This window comes from Ovis aries, chromosome 5 (assembly GCF_016772045.2).
Source record: "Ovis aries strain OAR_USU_Benz2616 breed Rambouillet chromosome 5, ARS-UI_Ramb_v3.0, whole genome shotgun sequence".
Lineage (NCBI taxonomy): Eukaryota > Metazoa > Chordata > Mammalia > Artiodactyla > Bovidae > Ovis > Ovis aries.
Window position 1 is genome coordinate 38138275 of NC_056058.1, and position 20733 is coordinate 38159007.

General features: G+C 48.2%; 1 protein-coding gene across 9 annotated transcripts in view; it reads right to left on the bottom strand.

Moving 5' to 3' along the window:
- Window positions 1-441: 441 nt before the first annotated feature.
- The window catches only part of LOC101112480 (class I histocompatibility antigen, Gogo-C*0202 alpha chain-like), a 32854-nt gene continuing 12562 nt past the window's right edge, over window positions 442-20733 (bottom strand). For 3 of the 9 annotated variants that reach the window (XM_060415727.1, XM_060415731.1, XM_060415730.1), the window contains 7 exons: window positions 17618-17725; window positions 12596-12871; window positions 11247-11522; window positions 3864-4139; window positions 3654-3752; window positions 3284-3325; window positions 442-3045 (listed from right to left, as the gene is read on the bottom strand). In XM_060415727.1, the coding sequence (XP_060271710.1) occupies window positions 3655-3752; window positions 3864-4139; window positions 11247-11522; window positions 12596-12871; window positions 17618-17725 (1034 nt within the window). In that variant the 3' untranslated portion in view covers window positions 442-3045; window positions 3284-3325; window position 3654. Of the gene's footprint in view, window positions 3046-3283; window positions 3326-3653; window positions 3753-3863; window positions 4140-11246; window positions 11523-12595; window positions 12872-17617; window positions 17726-19367; window positions 19505-19940; window positions 20314-20733 lie in introns of those variants that run through there. The other 6 variants (XM_060415729.1, XM_015095994.3, XM_060415728.1 and 3 more) reach the window with 6 other exon arrangements.

The window sequence follows — 20733 nt, forward strand, 5'->3', positions numbered from 1 at the left end:
CATAATTACAGAAGCTAGACCCTATATCTCAGACTCCCTGAATATACTGCCCCCCTACCTTGCATCAAAGAAGCCATGCAGATTGTCAGTCTAAGGGCCACACTTGGTTGGGTGAGATCAAAACTGGGAGATGGCTCTGGAGGGTCTATAGAGGAACCTGAACCCCCATAACCTTGGGGGTATGTGTGGGGTACAGAAGGGTGACCAGGCTATACCAATTCAAAGAGAGAAAGACTAATCGGAAGCCTCCTTCTATCTGCTTCTTCTCAAAAACATTCTGCCTCCACTCCTTCCCCAGAGAAAAAGTTCCACTTCTTCTCAGGAGGCCCTAAGTGTACCCAGGGCTGAGGGAGCCTTGAGGGTCCACCTGGGCACTTGTGCCTCCATTGGTGGGGACCATACCTGATCTTTTTTCTAACTTATCTCACCATACAGCCAGAGAACTGTAAAAATAAAACACGTTTATTACCACAAAACCTTATTAATACAGGTCCACAATCCCTTACCCAAAACCCTTAGAGCTGGATATAGTTTAGAATTTAGAATTCTTTAGGCTTTAGAAAGATACCAAGATGTGAATGCTGAATATTATATAATACTACCAGAGATGTCTGGGGTGACATCTAATAATCCCCCAAATCAATATTTCTGTGAAAAAATGTGAAAAGGCACGCTGGAGGAAGTAAACGAAGAATATAAATAACCCCACTTGACTTTTTCTATTTTGCTCCATAATGGGGCATGTGGGGTCTTAGTTTCCTGATTAGGGATCAAAACTGTGCCCCTGGCAGTGGAGGCACTGAACCTCACTTCACTTTAGGATTTTTTTTTCTCTCTACTACCCCTCTCCCAGGTCGTGTTTTGATGACAAAGTTGGGAAGACGCTTCTAGCTTCCAGAGGTTTTTGTAGATTTCAGAATTGCGAATAAGGGATTGTAGACCTGTACTTACTTGCCCATTTACAGAACAGCTCAGTTATTGTTGAGGCTTTGGTACAGTGGTGAGGTGGCCAGGCTGCAGCAGCCAGACTGCCTGTTCTCACATCCTAGCTCTGGCATGAATCAGCTGTGGGACCCTGGGGTTCAGTTTCCTCATCTATACCACAGGAGTATTAATTCCCCCTCACAGTCATACTTGGAAGATTAAACAGCTTAGTATACAATAAAGTATAAAATAAAGGGCTTCCCTGGTGGCTCAGATGGTAAAGAATCTGCCTGCAATGCAGAAGGTAAGGTAAGGTAAAGTCGCTCATTCGTGCTCGACTCTTTGCGACCCCATGGGCTGTAGCCTACCAGGCTCCTCTGTCCATGGGATTTTCCAGGCAATAGTACTGGAGTGGATTGCCATTTCCTTCGCCAGGGGATCTTCCCGACCCAGGGATCGAACCCGGGTCTCCCACATTGTAGACAGATGCTTAACCGTCTGAGGCACCACCCAGGTTCAACAGAGCTGGACATGACTGAGCAACTAACATGCAATAAAGTGCTTAGAACTCTGCTTAGTATGTGGTTTGCACAGCATATATGGGGCATGACAACATCAGTGAGAAAGACAGACATATAAGGCACATCTTCAGTACAAGCCAATCATTACAAGCTCACTGCTTAGGTCCCACAGACCACCAGGGCAGGTTGAATCTTTTCTAGTATTACAGTCGTTCACATCCTTGGCCTTTGAGCCTCCCAGGGCTGTAGACACAGAGGTTTCAAACTCCCCACAGGAGGCTCTGTCACACTGTGGGGTCAGCTGAAGGGGAGGCAGAGGGTGCTCTGGAAGGGGTCTGACCTTGTGTCGTTTATGACAATGGAGTGCACTCTCTCTCTGCCTCAGCTCTGGAGTCCCAGCTGCGAGCACATCAAATGGCCCTAAGATTGGAATCTTGTTCAGAGAGGAGACAAGGGGTTTCTGCTCCACTGAATATGCAAAGGTGAGGCTGGGCCTTCTTCAGACATATCCTTCACAGGCATTTTCACATGATACAGAGAAGAGGGGTCTTTCCTTACAGTAACAGTAACATGTGCCTATTGTAAAAATTCAACCATTCAAAAGGATAGGACATAGGGAAAGTATGGTCTGAATTGTTTCCCAACCTTCAGTTGCCTGGGACTAACTAACAGGTCTCCGGGTACCTGTCTTCTGAGCCTCTCCTCAAATACAAAAGGATACCACACACCACACATACACTCACCCTTACAGGTACCCCATATATCCTCTCACCCTCAGATATACACACCCACACATCCTCACCCTAACACATCTCCTCAGTTTCACACACCTACCCTTACTGCCTCCCCTATACCCTCACACACCCAACACTCTAATCTATACAAAAGGAGATCATACATATATACAGAACACACCTATGAAAGAGGCAGGCATCTAGCCATTTCTTTCTGATGCTAGCAGCTACACACAGGATGCTGCCATTATAACCTCTGGATATTTTTCAGGTTTTTCCCTGACTGCCCAGACCCTTGGTTTTCATGTTGGGCAAGTGGGAATGAGAGTAACATTGCCAAACTCATAGAGTGCCTGAGAAGCTCAAGTGGGATTTACAATTAACATGAAATCACTCTGCAAATTGTCAAGTGTAAGAGGAGCTGAGGGATAACTACTGCCCCCTCCTCCCACCCCCCAAACCAGAAATAATTAGACTTTTAAAAGGACTTTAGGAAGATGGTAAAGGCATCTTAGTGGCACAGACTGCTTGTAACAAGGCTGATGGGGATGAAGAGGGCTCAGTTTTGGGGTGGGGTGGGCCCATTACAGATCACATGAGCCAGCCAGTGTAGGGGGCCTTCAGGCCCTCCTGCTGCTGCTGCTACTGCTGCTAAGTCGCTTCAGTCGTGTCCAACTCTGTGCGATCCCATAGACGGCAGCCCACCAGGCTCCCCTCTCCCTGGGATTCTCCAGGCAAGAATACAGGAGTGGGTTTTCAGGCCCCCCTAACACCCCACAAAACACCTCTTTGTGACTTCTGTCAGGAGATGAGTTGAGCAGCTCCTGATCTTGCTGGGCTTTAAGAATTATGGGAGTCCTCTTCACCTGCAGGAAGAAAGGAAGGGAGGTGACCCCAACAGGCTCCCCAGCCCTCTACCAAATCCAGATGGTGGCTTTCTGGAGTGCTCCCTAGACCCTCTGCCTAGGGGCAGGATGGTGGCATGGGGCAGGGGGCTGAGGCCAGGGAAAGCATACACCCCATGCCCCACCCCCATCCTGAGTTCTAAGGCATCTCCGCCGTGTTGGGAACATCTGGGGTTTCCTCTCCCCAGCTGGTCCATACCTCAGTCACCTGGGGCTTGCTCGTAAGGGTCCTTATTCCTGGCTGTGGAGAAAAAGAACACAGGAGATCCAGTGAGTGGTGGGTCCTCACCATCCCTCTTCCTCTCCCCAGCTGGGCCTTTCCCCAAGTCAGTCCCAGGCCTCCCCTGACTGTGGAATCCACAAGGTCCTCCTGGTGGTGTGCACCTGGGGTGGGGTGGCGACATGTGGGTTTTTCTACAGGTGGGGGACAGGGGGCAGGACCTCAGCAGTAGTTGCTGCTCCCAGGAGGAAACAGTTCTTGCTGCCACAGGGAAGGACACATTATATTGTTCCCTAAAAGGCTATACCAGCCAGAGGGCTTCCCACTCCTTTGTTCCTTACCCACCTACCTTAAAGGCACTTGGTCAAACTCATAACACCGCCAATCACCAGCAAGATCAGGATGAGAGAGATAACCCCGGCCCTAAGTCCTGGATGAGAGGGCATTTCTAAGAAAGACAGAGAAAAGTGAGCACTCCCAGATCATGGGACTGTCTCTGGTCCCCTGGGACCCTCCCCTTCCCCTCCTCAGCCCCTCCCAGCCAAGCCCAGCTTCTCACCCCAGGACACAGTGAGCGTGTGATTCAGGCTGCTGTGCTGCACATGGCACGTGTACTGGGTCTCATCCCCAGCCGGCACCCACACGGCCATCCACACCTGATAGGTGCCATCTCCACTGGGGTGTGGCTCCACATACTCAAGCTTTGAATTCAACTTCTTCTCACCCAGCCACCAGCTCAGCGAGATGTCTTGTGGATAGAAGCCCAGGGCCCAGCACCTCAGGGTGGTACCCCCGTCCTGGGCTGAGTGCTTTGTCACCCGTACTGTGGGTGGTTCTGCAAGGAGAGGAGGAGGGAGGAAGACTGCTGAGTGGCTCTTCTCTGCCTATCCCTTATGCTTAATTCTGGGCTCCTCCAGCATCTTCCAGGGTGGAGGACGAGGAAACGGGGACAAGGTCTCTCTCCAGATGTACCCAATCACTGCTGCAGGCAGGGATGACTGATTTCCAGCTGCTACAAAGAAGCACTGACCTGTTAATTGCCATGAGGGGGACTGACTTCCTGTCCCCAACCTCCAAGGACCTACCTCTGTGGGGCTGTTGGGTCCAAGACTGACACACGCCCTTCTTCCTAAAGAGATCCTAGGGTTTTCTCACTGACTTTATTTACTTCCTCTGTGACTTCCTGCATACAGTAGGTACCTAATCAGTTCAGTTCAGTCACTCAGTCGTGTCCGACTCTTTGCAACCCCATGGACTGTAGCACTCCAGGCTTCCCTGTGCCACCATCAACTCCTAGAGTTTGCTCAGACTTATGTCCACCGAATCAGTGATGCCATCCAACCACCTCATCCTCTGTCATCCCCTTCTCCTTCCTTCAGTCCTTCCCAGCATTAGGGTCTTTTCCAATGAGTCAGTTCTTCCCATCAGGTGACCAAAGTATTGGAGTTTCAGCTTCAGCATCAGTCTTTCCAGTGAATATTTGGGGTTGGTTTCCTTTAGGATTGATTGACTGGTTTGATCTCCTCACAGTCCAAAGGACTCTCAAGAGTATTCTCCAACACAACAGTTCAAAAGCATCAGTTCTTCAGTGCTCAGCCTTCTTTATAGTCCAACTTTCACATCCATACATGACTACTGGAAAAACCATAGCATTGACTAGATGGACCTTTGTTGGCAAAGTAATGTCTCTGCTTTTTCATATGCTGTCTAGATTGGTCATACTTTTCTTCAGGAGCAAGTGTCTTTTAACTTCATGGCTGCAATCACCATCTGCAGTGATTTTGGAACTCCCCAAAATAAAGTCTCTCACTGTTTCCATTGTTTCCCCATCTATTTGCCATGAAACACAGTCCTGCCCATCAACAGAACATTGGATTTAAGATTTACTGAGCATGGCCCAGTAGAAGAGAGCTTCCAAAAAACACATCTACTTCTGCTTTATTGACTATATCAAAGCCTTTGATTGTGTGGATCACAATAAACTGTGGAAAATTCTGAGAGAGATGGGAATACCAGACTACCTGACCTGCCTCTTGAGAAATCTGTATGCAGGTGAGGAAGCAACAGTTAGAACTGGACATGGAACAACAGACTGGTTCCAAATAGGAAAAGGAGTACGTCAAGGCTGTATATTGTCACTGTATATTGCTTATTTAACTTCTATGCAGAGTACATCATGAGAAACGCTGGACTGGAAGAAACACAAGCTGGAATCAAGATTGCTGGGAGAAATATCAATAACCTCAGATATGCAGATGACACCATCCTTATGGCAGAAAGTGAAGAACTAAAGAGCCTCTTGATGAAAGTGAAAGAGGAGAGTGAAAAAGTTGGCTTAAAGCTCAACATTCAGAAAACTAGGATCATGGTAGCCAGTGCCATCACTTCATGGCAAATAGATAGAGAAACAGTGAGAGACTTTATTTTTTGGGGGCTCCAAAATCACTGCAGATGGTGACTGCAGCCATGAAATTAAAAGATGTTTACTTCTTGGAAGAAAAGTTATGATCAACCTAGACAGCATATTAAAAAGCAGAGACATTACTTGGCCAACAAAGGTTCATCTAGTTAAGGCTAGGGTTTTTCCAGTAGTCATGTACGGATGTGAGAATTGAACTATAAAGAAAGCTGAGCACCAAAGAATTGATGCTTTTCCAACTGTTGTGTTGGAGAAGACTCTTGAGAGTCCCTTGGACTGCAAGATCAAACCAGTCCATCCTAAAGGAAATCAGTCCTGAATATTCATTGGAAGGACTGATGCTGAAGCTGAAACTCCAATACTTTGGTCACCTGATGGGAAGAACTGACTCATCTGAAAAGACCCTGATGCTGGGAAAGATTGAAGGCGGGAGAGAAGGGGACAACAGAGGATGAGCTGGTTGGACGGCATCACTGACTCAACGGACATGAGTTTGAGTAAACTCTGATAGTTGGTGATGGACAGGGAAGCCTGGCGTGCTTCAATCCACGGGGTCGCAAAGAGTCAGACATGACTGAGCAACTGAACTGAATGGAACTGAACTGATCATGGCCCTGCCCATCAGAAGAAGACCCAGTTTCCCCTACAGTCAGTTGCTCCCATCAGGAAGTTTCCATAAGCCTCTTATCCTTATCCCTCAGAGGGCAGACAGAATGAAAACCACAATCACAGAAAACTAATCAAACTGATTGGAAAAGACTCTGATGCTGGGAGGGATTGGGGGCAGGAGAAGGGGACGACAAGGGATGAGATGGCTGGATGGCATCACCGACTCGATAGACATGAGTTTGAGTGAACTCCGGGGGCTGGTGATGAACAGGGAGGCCTGGTGTGCTGCAATTCATGGGGTTGCAAAGAGTCAGACACAACTGAGCAACTGAACTGAACTGAACTGAATGAAACTGATCACATGGACCACAGCCTTGTCTAGCTCAGTGAAATTATGAGCCAATTCGTGTAGGGCCATGCAAGACGGACTGGTCATGGTGGAGAGTTCTGATAAAACGTGGTCCACTGGGGGAGGGAATGGCAAACCACTTCAGTATTCTTGCTTTGAGAACCCCATGAACAGTATGAAAAGGCAAAAACATATGACGCCGAAAAAGGTAACTAATAAGAGATTGTTAAATTGGGACAAGAAGGATGACCCACCCCTCACCCTGGAATGCGAGTGGTTTTGAGTGTGGGCTCTGAAGTCAGAGAGTCTGGGTCTGAAAGCCAGTCTGATTCCTGTCTACAATCCTCTGCCAGCACTCAGAGTCTTCCTTTATGATTCCTTCCTCTCAGTTGGGAGGAAAAGGGGATGACAGAGGATGAGATGGTTACATGGCATCACTGACTCAACAGACATGAGTGTGAGTAAACTCCAAGAGTTGGTGAAGGACAGGGAGGCCTGGCATGCTGCAGTCTATGAGGTCCCATGGAGCTGGACATGACTGAGTGACTGAACTGAATTGTACCATTTTCTACCAGGGAAGCTGAAGAATCCCATGGACAGAGGAGCCTGGTAGGCTATAGTCTATGGGGTTGCAAGAGTCAGATACAACTGAGCAGATGTGTAGTATAGCGTACCATTTTCTAGATTCATATATATGTATTAATATATGGTGTTTGTTTTTCTCTCTCTGACTTCACTCTGTATGACAGACTCTAGATCCAACCATGTCACTATAAGGTACACAATTTCATTCCTTTTTATAGCTGAGTAATATTCCACTGTGGCCATGAAATTAAAAGATGCTTGCTCCTTGGAAGAAAAGCTGTGACAAACCTAGACCGCATATTAAAAATCAGAGACATTACTTTGCGACAAAGGTCTGTATAATCAAAGCTATGGTTTTTCCAGTAGTTATGTAGAGATATGAGAGTTGGACCATAAAGAAATCTGAGTATTGAAGAATTGATGCTTCTGAGATGTGTGTTGGAGAAGACTCTTGAGAATCCTTTGGACTGCAAGGAGATCAAACCAGTCAATCCTAAAGGAAATCAGTTCTGAATATTCATTGGAAGGACTGATGCTGAAGCTGAAATTCCAATACTTTGGCTCCTGATGCAAAGAGCTGACTCATTGGAAAAGACCCTGCTGCTGGGAGGGATTGGGGGCAGGAGAAGGGGATGACAGACAGTGAGATGGCTGGATGGCATCACCGACTTGGGGCACATGAGTTTGAGTAAACTCCAGGAGTTGGTGATGGACAGGGAGGCCTGGTGTGCTGCGATTCATGGGGTCACAAAGAGTTGGATGTGACTGAGCAACTGAACCAAACTGAACTGAACCCATCACTTTGCCTCTTGCTGGATTCCTTCTATGCTGAGGCACAAAGAAACTGTTCCTTAGTAAGTCCAGACACCAGGTGAGCGATTCTAAGAAAAGATCATGGTTGGAGTTCCACATGGGGTTTTGGCTGTGTTCAAGTCCTGGCCATGTGAGTTAGAGTCACAATCTGAGGTGAATGGTTTCACTTTCATGTCCTGGCTATTTTAAATAGTGCTGTAATGAACACTGGGGTACATGTGCCTTTTTAAATTGTAGTTTTCTCAGGGTATATGCCAAGTAGTGGGATTGCTGAGTCATATGGTAGTTCTATTTTAAGGTTTTTAAGGAACCTTCATATTGTACTCCATAGTGACTGTATCAATTTACATTCCTACCAACAGTGCAAGAGGGTTCTGTTTTATCCACACCCTCTCCAGCATTTACTGTTTGTAGATTAAAAAATATATATATTTTATTTGTTTATTTATGGCTGCATCGGATCTCTGTTGCGCCAAGTGGACTTCTCTCTAGTTTTGTTGATGCGCATGTAGTTGCCTCGCAGGACGTGGGATCTTAGTTCCCTGACAGGGCTTGAATCCATGTCCCCTGCACTGCAAGGCAGATTCTGAACACTGGACCACCAGGGAAGTCCCTGTTTGTAGATTTTTGAATGATGGCTGTTCTGACAAGTGTGAGATGATACCTTGTTGTAGTTTTGATTTGCATTTCTCTAATAATGAGTCCCATCACTTCATGGCAAATAGATGAGGAAACAGTGGAAACAGTGTCAGACTTTATTTTTCTGGGCTCCAAAATCACTGCAGATGGTGACTGCAGCCATGAAATTAAAAGACACTTACTCCTTGGAAGGAAAGTTATGACCAACCTAGACAGCATATTAAAAAGCAGAGACATTACTTTGCCAACAAAGGTCTGTCTAGTCAAGGCTATGATTTTTCCTGTGGTCATGTATGGATGTGAAATTTGGACTATAAAGAAAGCTGAGCACCAATGAATTGATGCTTTTGAACTGTGGTGTTGGAGAAGACTCTTGAGAGTCCCTTGGACTGCAAGGAGATCCAACCAGTCCATTCTGAAGGAGATCAGCCCTGGGATTTCTTTGGAAGGAATGATGCTAAAGCTGAAACTCCAGTACTTTGGCCACCTCATGTGAAGGGTTGACTCATTGGAAAAGACTTTGATGCTGGGAGGGATTGGGGGCAGGAGGAGAAGGGGACGACAGAGGATGAGATGGCTGGATGGCATCACTGACTCGATGGACATGAATCGGAGTCAACTCTGGGAATTGGTGATGGACAGGGAAGCCTGGCATGCTGCGGTTCATGGGGTAGCAAAGAGTTGGACACGACTGAGTGACTGAACTGAGCTGAATAATGAGTGACATTGAACATCTTTTTATGTATTTCTTGGCCATCTGTATATCTTCTTTGGAGAAATGTACTTAGGTCTTTACTCATTTTTTGATTGGGTTATTATTATTATTTTTTTAATATTGAGCTGCATGTTCTGTTTGTATATTTTGGAAATCAGTCCTTTGTCTGTTGCTTTGTTTACAAATATTTTCTTCCATTCTGAGGGTTGTCTTTTCCTCTTGTTTATGTTCTCTCTACCATGTAAAAGCTTTTAAGTTTAATGAAGTCCCATGTGTTTATTTTTGTCTAGGAGGTGGGTCATTACTCTAGGAGATGGGTCAAAAAGGATCTTGCTGCGATTTATGTTGAAGAGTATTCTGCCTGAGACTATCATTTGAATCACTGGACTCAGGGAAGCAGATTGCCTTCTGCAGTGTGAGTGGGTCCATCCACTCAACTGAAGATCTGAACAGAACAAAGAGGTTGAGTAACAGGGAGCTCCTCTAGCATGATAGCTGAGCTAGAACACTGGTCTTTTCCTGCCTTCAGACTCAAACTGAAACACTGACTCTTCTTGGGTCTCAAACTTTCTATCATTTGAAGGCATCATACCACTAGTTCTCCCCGTTCTCAGGCCTTTAGTCTCAGACTGGAACTGCATCATTGGCTCTCCTGGGTCTCCAGCTTGCCAACCACACATGGTGGAACTTAGCGACCATAGTCACATGAGCCAGTTCCTTGGAACACAACTCTTTCTCTCTCTCCATGTAGCCTGTTGGTTCTGCTTCTGTGAAGAATCCTCACTAATCTCCCAGGTGAAGGACATAGGACAAACCTGGTGCTAAATGACAGTTCCACAGTACTCATTTAATGCACACCAATATGGTGCTTTGGAGAGGCTCGGCTATTATTACTATCCTCATTATACTGATGAGGAAACTCAAGTGCAGAGAAGGCGAGTAACTGGCACAAGGTCACACAGCCAGTTAATCCTGGAGCTGGGATGGGCTATCTGGAGGCTAGGCTCCAATGCCTGAGCTCTGTCCACCATGCTCTGCTCTCACAATCACATCGCCTACTCCTGATGTTATCTGTCCTGTTACTATTACCTCAGCTGATTCATGTCCCACCATTCAATTGCCAAACATCCATGGTGTCCTGGGTGTTCTGATCAGCTCCACCCCTGGCAACCTCAGCCAGAAAGGCTTTCACCCTAGGCAGCCCCAAGTACCCACCTTCCCTGGTGTCCACCCCAGCCTTTGTGTCTCTAGCCCTGGTTGGCTGGAGTCAGGAGAAGTTTATGATGCACCTGGAGTCTGGGGAGCACACTGAGTATGAGGAGTGTGAGGGTGGAAAAGGGAAAAAAGCTTCAGCTTCCCTGTCAGTCCCCAGTGGTCTAGGGAGAGGTGAGGACTGCTGTTCTCCTGGGACCTGAGATCTGTTTCCCAAGGAGCAGAGTTACAGGCTGGTAAATCCCCAAAGGACTTTAGGAGGACCTAGTCTGACCCACTTGCTCTGCAGATGAAGAAAATGAAACCCAGATTAAGAGACTTTATTCCCAAGACCACTTTGAAACAGGGGAGACTCCAGAACTCCACACTCTATCTTATTTGGAGCGAAGACCTGAGGTCTGGGCTTTGTTCTTAGTCTGCAGCAAAAAGCAGTTGGCTAGCTGGCCATCTTTCTGGATCCCAGAGGGCTTGCCTGCGCCAGGGGGACACAGCCTGGGGACGCAGCCCACCTCTCATCCCCCAGAGACTTGTTTGTCAAATGGGATGGCTCTTGAGAATGGGAGCGTGGGGCCAATCTACATTGCCACAGGCTGAACCTTACCTCTCCGGGTGACTCTCTGGCCTCCTAACTCCAGGTATCTGTGCAGGGAGGCGAGGCAGGGGCCTTCCAGGTAGGCTTTGTCGTACTCAGCATAGCAGTGCTCTGTCTCAATTCTGCGCTTGGTCAACAGAGCCACGGGGTTAGCTGACACCCAGCTCAGAGTTTCCATGTCCAGTGACACGTGGTCTTGCCCATCATAGCCAAACCGCCAGAAGCTGTTGAAGTGGCCGTCTTCCTGGATCTCACAGCCAAACATGCGGTGAGTGCTGTGCATGCCTGTGAGTACAGGTAAGAAAGCTGTCACTAGTGGGGACTGGGGGTCAAGACCCTGACAGCCAGGGAGAAGCCTACCACCCACAGGGACATCAAAAAAGTAGAGGGATAGGGCATCATCATTTAGATATAAATCTCCCAAGTAATTTTCATAAGCAGGGTTGAGAAACCTGCTAGGCCTCTCATGTGGGATAAACACCCCATTTGATAATTAGATACATCCTTATTTCATATCCCACACTACTTCAAAGTGAAAGTTGCTCAGTTGTGTCTGACTCTTTGTGACCCCATGAACTATACAGTCCATGGAATTCTCCAGGCCAGATACTGGAGTGGGTAGCCTTTCCCTTCTCCAGGGAATCTCCTCAACCCAGGGATCCAACCCAGGTCACCCACATTGCAGGCATATTCTTTACCAGCTGAGCCATCAGGGAAGCCCACTTGTGGGTGTAAACTGTTCTCAATGGTAAGACTAAGTCATGCCATGCTTATCCTGGGGGCCCTTGGCTGATGCACAGCCCTTCTCAGTCTCAATCTTTTATATCCTTTGTAGCTACTGATTCTGAGGCCTCTGGGGACCTGAGGCTTTTAATCTGGGCATTTGCATATCCAGGCACAGAGACGGACGGTGTTGTGTGAACAAGCTGTGCTCCATAAGCGCTTCATTCAGAATAAGCAGCAGCCCTGGTGGTGGGCCCAAGTGCACTGTTGCTGAGAGGGGGAAGCTGAGGTGGTGCCAGAGGGCCTGGGGGTAGGTATGAGTGAGGATGAGGCAGGGAAATCCTCTCCCCATCAGCTGAGTTTCAGAGCCCAGGTTAGCTAAGGGGTAGGCAAGGGGTGAGGGGGAGACATCATGGGCCCCAGCTTCTATGATGCTTGCTGCACTGGCCTGTGGGCTGGCTGCCGAAGCCACAATGGATTCTGAGGCCCTGAGGCCCCTGCTTGACTGTGGGGGAAGGAGACTGAAAAGAGCCAAGTATTAGAGGCTTGCCCCACACCCTCTGACAAGTACAGCTGCCCAGAGAGTGAGTGTGCAGAGGGTGAAGGAAGGAGAATGGGGCGTCCACCCAACGCACCGCTGCTGTGGTTGTGGTAACCCATCGTTTGCCATGTCTCCACCTGATGAATCTCTGCCCATTTCCTCTGCTTCTTGGTCTCCTTCTCCCAGTACTTGGCATTCATCGGCGTAATCCATGGAGCCTGGGGCTCAGCTTTGTCCACACGACTGTCATACCGGATAAAAGGCTGATCATCCACATAGCCTACAGCAAGAAACTTAGGGAGGCTCGGGCCCGGCTCTGACAGGTACAGGTAGTGGTAGCGGAGGGAGTGCGTCCCTGTGGAAACACAAACTGGTCTTGGGTTCACATAGACGACCAGGGTCTACACCAGGCCTTGGTGTGCTGGGTGAGGTTGGCAGTAGAAACTTATCCAAGAGAATTCATTATGAGCAAGAATGTGTGTGTACGTGCTAAGTCACTTCAGTCGTGTCCAACTCTTTGCAACCCCATGGACTGTAGTCCACCAGGCTCCTCTGTCCATGGGATTCTCCAGGCAAGAAAACTGGAGTAGGTTGCTGCTCCTCCAGGGGCTCTTCCCAACCCAGGGATCAAACATGAGTCCCTATGTTTCCTGCACTGGCAGGCGGGTTCTTTACCACTAGCACCACCTGGGAAGTCCATTAGCAAGAGTAAGCACTAGCAATTTCAGTGAAAAAAAAAAAAATAAGGGCATCCAAAGAGATTAAATATAGACAGAACCAGTTGAACACTGAGGCCAAAGCTCATGCATTAAGGCTTATGGACTTTATTCTCAGAAGGTTTCTCAGCTCCTCATGCAGGGCCTACTTACTCATACTTTGTATTCATCTCTAGTGAGTGTGATTGTCTGGTTTCCAATTTCTCACAAAAAGGGTGGGATATTTTTAAAAAGTTGGTTGCTTGGGAGCTTAATTTATGTGGTTAATTAAGCTTAATTCATTGCCCAGACATGCTTGAGAAAGGTTGGACATCATTCTTAGCTTGAACCATTACTGCCAAGCTGGTGGCACCTTGATTCCATTCCCCACTCCCTTCTGTTCCCACAACAGACATTACTGTGTGTTAGTCGCTCAATCATGTCCGACTCTTTGTGATCCCAGGGACTGTATCCCACTGGGCTCCTCTGTCCATGGGATTCTCCAGGCAAGAAACCTGGAGTGGGTTGCCATTTCCTTCTCCAGGGGATCTTCCTGACCCAGGGATCAAACCCAGGTCTCCTGCACTGTAGCAGATTCTTTACCATCTGAGCCACCAGGGAGGCGGAGAAGGCAGTGGCAACCCACTCCAGTACTCTTGCCTGGAAAATCCCATGGACGGAGGAGCCTGGTAGGCTGCAGTCCACGGGGTCGCTAAGAGTTGGGCACGATTGAGCGACTTCACTTTCACTTTTCACTTTCATGCTTTGGAGAAGGAAATGGCAACCCACTCCAGTGTTCTTGCCTGGAGAATCCCAGGGACGGGGGAGCCTGGTGGGCTGCCGTCTATGAGGTCGCACAGAGTCGGACACGACTGAAGCAACTTAGCAGCAGCAGCAGCACCAGGGAGGCTGAAGACTAGTTGATCTCTTATCTCTTTCAGTCCAATGCTGCCTCTCTACCATAACTCCAAACTCACTGATTTAACTTGGCACTGGAGATGAAATCTACTTAGCAGCCAGTCCTGACTCAAGCTATTCAAATAAACGCTGTATCTTAAACTCAGGTCAAATTTCTCAGAGATATCCCTGGCTTGCTTTCATACTTAACTTTTAAAAAAGTTTTGCTCATAAGTTTTTATCCCCTAAAACTCCTGTCTCTGTGTTATTTTTCTCCAGAGCACTGGAGAGAGTATGCATTTGCACTGACTAGAGAGTATGCATTTGTTTGTGTCTTGTTAATGGACTCTTTCCTCTGCTGTGTCAGCTCTCCAAAGGTCTGGGATTCCTGTATGGATTGTTCTGTTTCCTCAGCACCTAGAACAGCTTCTGGCCTACAGTGGGTGCTCATTGGTTGGACATTCGCATGTGAAAGGAGTCAAACACATCTCTACACTCACAGCTCTCTTTTTATTGCCTCCTTGTTACTTCAGGCTATACCAAACTCTGGCCAGGTCCTCTGTACCTGCTGTTTCTTCTGCCCCAGGCATCCCCCTATCTGTTTTCTCTCAGCCACTCTCCACATCCCTCAGGTTTCAGTCAAGCATCCCTTCCTCCAGGAAGTCCTCCTGATTTCAGCCTGATGTCTCACAGAGGGATCTCAAGAGTGTCCTGTGCTCCCTGTGAAACTATGGATTTCATGAGGGTGGGAAGTCCATCTGCCCTCTATTTATCCAGGGCCTAGCACACAACTGGAAGTTCTAAATTGGACAAAAAACAAGAACATGAATGGTATGAGGATAATCAGAGTTGCTATTTTTGGAGTGACCGCTGTGCCTGCACTGGTTTAACTCCTCCTCATTCACTATCTTAGTTCATCCTTACAATAAACCTAAGAGGTCACTGTGATTGGTCCCATTTTACAGATAAGGGAATCAAGGCCCAGGGGAGACCAAGTGTAGTACTCAAAGGCATGCACTAGAATGAGGGCAGCCCAGATTCTCTCCCCAGGGACTGCTGTCTTCTTCTAAACTGAGAAAAGGGATGCTGTCTTCTCATGCCTGGAGAAACCTCCTCATGGGAGGCAAGAGTGGTCAATGTTAGGAGTGTTTGAGTGAAGGGTTAATGTCAGGCCTGAACCGGTGTGGGCCTCCTGGGAAATGACTGAATTATCTCTCGTGGTACTGTTTCCTTGCACATCTTTGAGTTAAGGGCAGTGTGGGGGTACTCCTGTGCTGGCAGCTGTGAATGGGCACAAAGTTCTTTGGGGGAGAACAGAGGCTATGATTTCTCCATGTCAAGGTGATCCACCCACTCCTTGGCTCTGATCTGCAGCAGCTCTACCTGCCCTGGAAGTGAGGGACAGAAAAGATCCTGTGTCTTTGTGTAGCTGGTACTCTCTACCTTCCAGACTGGGGTCAGTGCCAGGTACTGTGGGACCAAGGCAGGAGGAAGTGGGGGCTACATGGCAGGCATCCAGTGGCATCTGCTCCTGCAGTGACATGGCCTAAGGAAGTTGCTACATGCCCGTTGTTGTTTCACAGCCTGCGTGAACATTAGTTTCCCCCACTTCCACCCTAACTCTCCACTGCCATTCCTAGTCTCTTGGCCACATGGCTGGTCTTCAAAAAGGAGCAGTCCTGCACCCCATTAGCCTGGCCTCCTTCTTCCTCTGACCATGGTTGGGGAGGAAGGAGCCAGCCAGCCCCTTTGTCACCCAGGCCAGGAGATGTTTTTGCATCTTCCCCACCTCTGAAAGAGATGGGAATACAGACCACCTGACCTGCCTCTTGAGTAACCTATATGCAGGTCAGGAAGCAACAGTTAGAACTGGACATGGAACAACAGACTGGTTCCAAATAGGAAAAGGAGTGCGTCAAGGCTGTATATTGTCACCCTGCTTATTTAACTTATATGCAGAGTACATCATGAGAAACACCGAGCTGGAAGAAGCACAAGCTGGAATCAAGATTGCCGGGAGAAATATCAATAACCTCAGATATGCAGATGACACCACCCTTATGGCAGAAAGTGAAGAAGAACTAAAAAGCTTCTTGATGAAAGTGAAAGAGGAGAGTGAAAAAGTTGGCTTAAAGCTCAACATTCAGAAAATGAAGATCATGGCATCTGGTCCCATCACTTCATGGGAAATAGATTGGGAAACAGTGAAAACAGTGAGAGACTTTATTTTTTTGGGCTCCAAAATCACCGCAGATGGTGACTGCAGCCATGAAATTAAAAGACGCTTACTCCTTGGAAGGAAAGCTATGACCAACCTAGATAGCATATTCAAAAGCAGAGACATTACTTTGCCAACAAAGGTCCGTCTAGTCAAGGCTATGGTTTTTCTAGTGGTCATGTATGGATGTGAGAGTTGGGCTGTGAAGAAAGCTGAGCACCGAAGAATTGATGCTTTTGAACTGTGGTGTTGGAGAAGACTCTTGAGAGTCCCTTGGACTGCAAGGAGATCCAACCAGTCCATTCTAAAGGAGATCAGTCCTGGGTGTTCTTTGGAAGGAATAATGCTAAAGCTGAAACTCCAATACTTTGGCCACCTCATGCAAAGAGTTGACTCATTGGAAAGAGTCTGATGCTGGGAGGGATTGGGGGCAGGAGGAGAAGGGGATAACAGAGGATGAGATGGCTGGATGGCATCACCGACTCGATGGAGATAAGTTTGAGTGAACTCCAGGAGATGGTGATGGACAGGGAGCCCTGGCATGCTGCAGTTCATGGGGTCGCAAAGAGTCGGACATGACTGAGTGACTGAACTGAACTGAACTGAACACCTCCCCTACGATCCATATAACACTGCCAGTCCCTAGCTGCATGGCTTTGAGGAAGTTATTTCAATGCTCCAGGCCTTGGTTTCCTCATCTGTAGGTAGGCTCAATTAACTGACCTGCTCCACAGTACTGGAGCATCCAATGAGATAATGAACATATGAAAAAGTACAGGCATGGGGCAGGCTTTCCAGGTGGCTCAGTGGTTAAAGAAAAAAAAAACGCCTGCAGTGCGGGAGACTCAGGTTAAATCCCTAGGTCAGGAAGATTCCCTGGAGAAAGAGATGGAAACCTACTTGAGTACTCTTGTCGGGGAAATCCCATGGACAGAGGAGCCTGGAAGGCTACAGTCCCTGGGGTCGCAAAGGGTCCGACATGACTGAGCGACTAAACAGGCATGGAGACAGCACCTTCTTAGTCTCAGTCTTTTCCTATTCTGGAGGCAGAGGTGGCCTTGGGAAGGAGAGAACTGGAGTTTGGGGTGGGGTGGGAAAGATGCTTGGGTCAGCTCTCTGGAGGCCAAGTCTCAGCCCCTGGGACACTGTCCAGAGGCCCTGGCCTCTGTATCCTCTATCCTGGCAGAGTTTCCCCACCCCAAGACAGTCCTCCAGATTCCTAGACAGTGGACATGGCCTCCTGCAGGCTGGGTGCTCCTGGCCTCCACCGTCCTATCCTTTCTTCAGGAGGCAGGCAAGGTCTTACCTCTAGGCCATGACTTGTTTTCCAACTTCAGGTTTGTCAGTTCTGCCATCACCACCTTTGCCATGGAAGCTGGGCCATCAGCCACTAAGGGCAGCCCCCAGGGACTCTCTGCAAGGAGGAAATGGAAAAGGATAGTATGAATCTTAAGGCATAAACATCCTTCCCATCCTTGTGTTCGCTGGGAGAGATAGTATGGAATGATAACAATGAGAGGCACATTGGAAGGGACGAGGAACATGGGGGTTTTGCCTCAGGAGTGATAGGAAATTTCCCCAGCAGGCAGGCACAAAGCCAGGAGAGCAGCCAGGACTGGGATGTCTCCATCTGGCTGCTTAACACCACCCAGCAGCTTTGACAATCCTGCCACTGACATGGATTTAGTTGGTTTGGAGGTAAAGGAAGGCTGGACACTGGCAGGCGTTGAAACCTCCCAGGTGATGCTCATATGCTGCCAGAAGGAGAACCCATGCACTCCTGCCTGGCTCAGCCCTGCCCAGCTGCTCAGCTAGGCAGCCCTGGCCTCTCCTTTTGCAATATTACTCATTTGACAAACATCTGTTTGTTGTTTAAAGAACATTGGAATGGGTTGCCATTTCCTTCATTAAAAAAAATAACAGATTATATATTTAATAGGAGAAACGGAACATGCATATACATCTTTGGAGAAATACATATTCATTTTCTGAGGACATATGTATGTTTAGTATATGAAACAGAACACCCAGATACAGAAATCCTCCCCCACATTTTTTACGTTCCAGGACATTATACCATTCTTTTTTAAAAATTAATTTAATTGGAGGATTATCACTTTACCATATTGTGCTGGTTTTCTGCCATACATCAACATGAATCAGCCACAGGTATACATGTGTTCTCCCCATCGAACCCTCTTCCCACCTCCCTCCCCACCCTGTCCCTCTGGGTTGTCCCAGAGCACCGGCTCTGGATGCCCTGCTTCATGCATCAAACTTGCACAGGTCATCTATTTTACATATGGTGATATACATGTTTCAATGCTATTCTCTCAAATTACCCTATCCTTGCCTTGTCTCACTGAGTTCAAAAGTCTGTTCTTTACATGTGTGTCTCCTTTGCTTGGCAGGTGAATTCTTTACCACTAAGCCACCAGGGAAGCCCTGAATCCTCCTATTGCATTCAGGAGCCTCAACTTGGACGTAAAAAATAACCTCTTTATTTTCACTAAGCTCTAGCTGAAGTTTGGCCCATCTTCCTTGCTGAATGGAAGTTCAGCAGGATTAGCAGCAGCAGTGCAGTGGTCCATGATAGAATCCACAGATGTTTTCCAATCACATGACAGTGGTTTCGGACACCTGTAAATATGCTTTACCCTCAATACTTACAAATTCTGGGAATTGTTGCTATTTCATGGGTGATTTAATGTGTTAATTAGAAGCACATATATTACATATCACAAATTTATATTTATAGCTAAAATTTTTAATAGCTTATAAAAATATAATTTGGATCCTTTGCAATCATCTGTATTTCATTTGCGTATAAAAAACATTCTGAGACAAGGCCCAAGTACAAATATGGTTAAAAACTCTGAAAAAAAGAGAGGAAAAAAATCTCCGAATCTGGATCCCAGTGTTGCCCCCTAGCGTTCTCTCTGGGCCCTATTTTAAATCTGTAAATTTACATTTTGAATTTTCTACAGCCAAAATGGCTTCTTGTACTTGAAGCCTTTAGTACAGAGCCTGGAATAAAGGACATCAGCTATTATTACTGCCATGACGGTGGACACTCCCGGTCTGTGCTAATAATCTTCAGGCCTCTGGGCAGTTAGGATGGGCGGTGCTCGGTGGGGGTGATCGGGAATCCGGCAGGGGAGAGGCGGGGAGAGGATCAGCTCTGCAGTTCTGCCTGCAGAATGGAAATTGGAAAAGTATGGAAATTCCCCACCAAGTCAAAAAAATCCTTGCTGCTCCCCTCACCCGCTACTTCAACAAGGAGCTGCCCGGGCCACGCGAGATAACCTCTGCAGGGAGCCAGGGAGACCTATAGTAATGGGCAGGTGCCTCGTCGAGCAAGCAAGCAGAGGCCTGTGCAGATTCCAAGGCCGCGCTCAGATTCCTGCCCCCAAGGAGATTTTCTTCCTGGACGACCAGGTCTGGGAGCCGGAGTGCGAGCGGCGTCCTCCAGACGGGCCAAGGGATCCCCAGGAAGCTGTGGCTTCGGCTATCTTGGGTCAGCTCTCTGACTGACCATGCTCTCCTCTCCTCCAAACCCGGAATGGCCTCTGTGTTCTTGGAGGATCTTTCCCTAGCAGCGCCCCCCGGCCCCCGCCGCCCCGGGTTACCTGCCGCTCCCTTCTGCACCAGTCCCAACAACAGCAGGAGCAGCGGCAGCAGTGGTGGTGGCGGCGGCCGCGGGTGCCGCGCACTCCCGGAACTACGAGGCCACCGGGTCGCCAGCCTCACGCACCGCCCGAGGGCGCCGGTGCCCGGGCGGTCCGCCTTCAGTTGTGCTAACGCCTGCCGCGTCCCCTCCCCGGTCCCCGGCGGGTGAGCGCTCAGCTCCCTCTGGGCCGCTGCTGCTGCTGCTAAGTCACTTCAGTCGTGTCCGACTCTGTGCGACCCCACCAGGCTCCGCCGTCCCTGGGATTCTCCAGGCAAGAACACTGGAGTGGGTTGCGGGTGCGAACCCACCCTGGCTCAGGTTCAGACTTCCGCATGGGACGTCTGCGCACCACTGGGACCCGCCCCCCGCTCCTCGATGGCTCCCTCTGCTGGGCCTCGGATGAAAAACAGGAACGAAAACCAATCGATTAATTGTGAAATACAGCCTCGCAGCCTTTCGTGTATACTACCTCACGAAGTAGACCAGGCGGTGAAGCTTACGTTACAGCCGTCTGGCAAGTGGAGAGGTGTCTCCGACAACTGTCGTAATTTTAAAACTCTTGTGGTTTCTGTTGGAGATAACCTCACTGAGCTTTCTTACCTCCATCCATCAGGAAAGAGCGGCGAAATTTCAAATAGAAGTTAGTGAAAATATAGGTTATTTTCCCCATCTGGGTTCACAGGACCCCTGAATTCTCACTAGGGACTCTCATGTTCAGAAAAATGCTTTTAAGCCCAGCGTTCTCTCATATT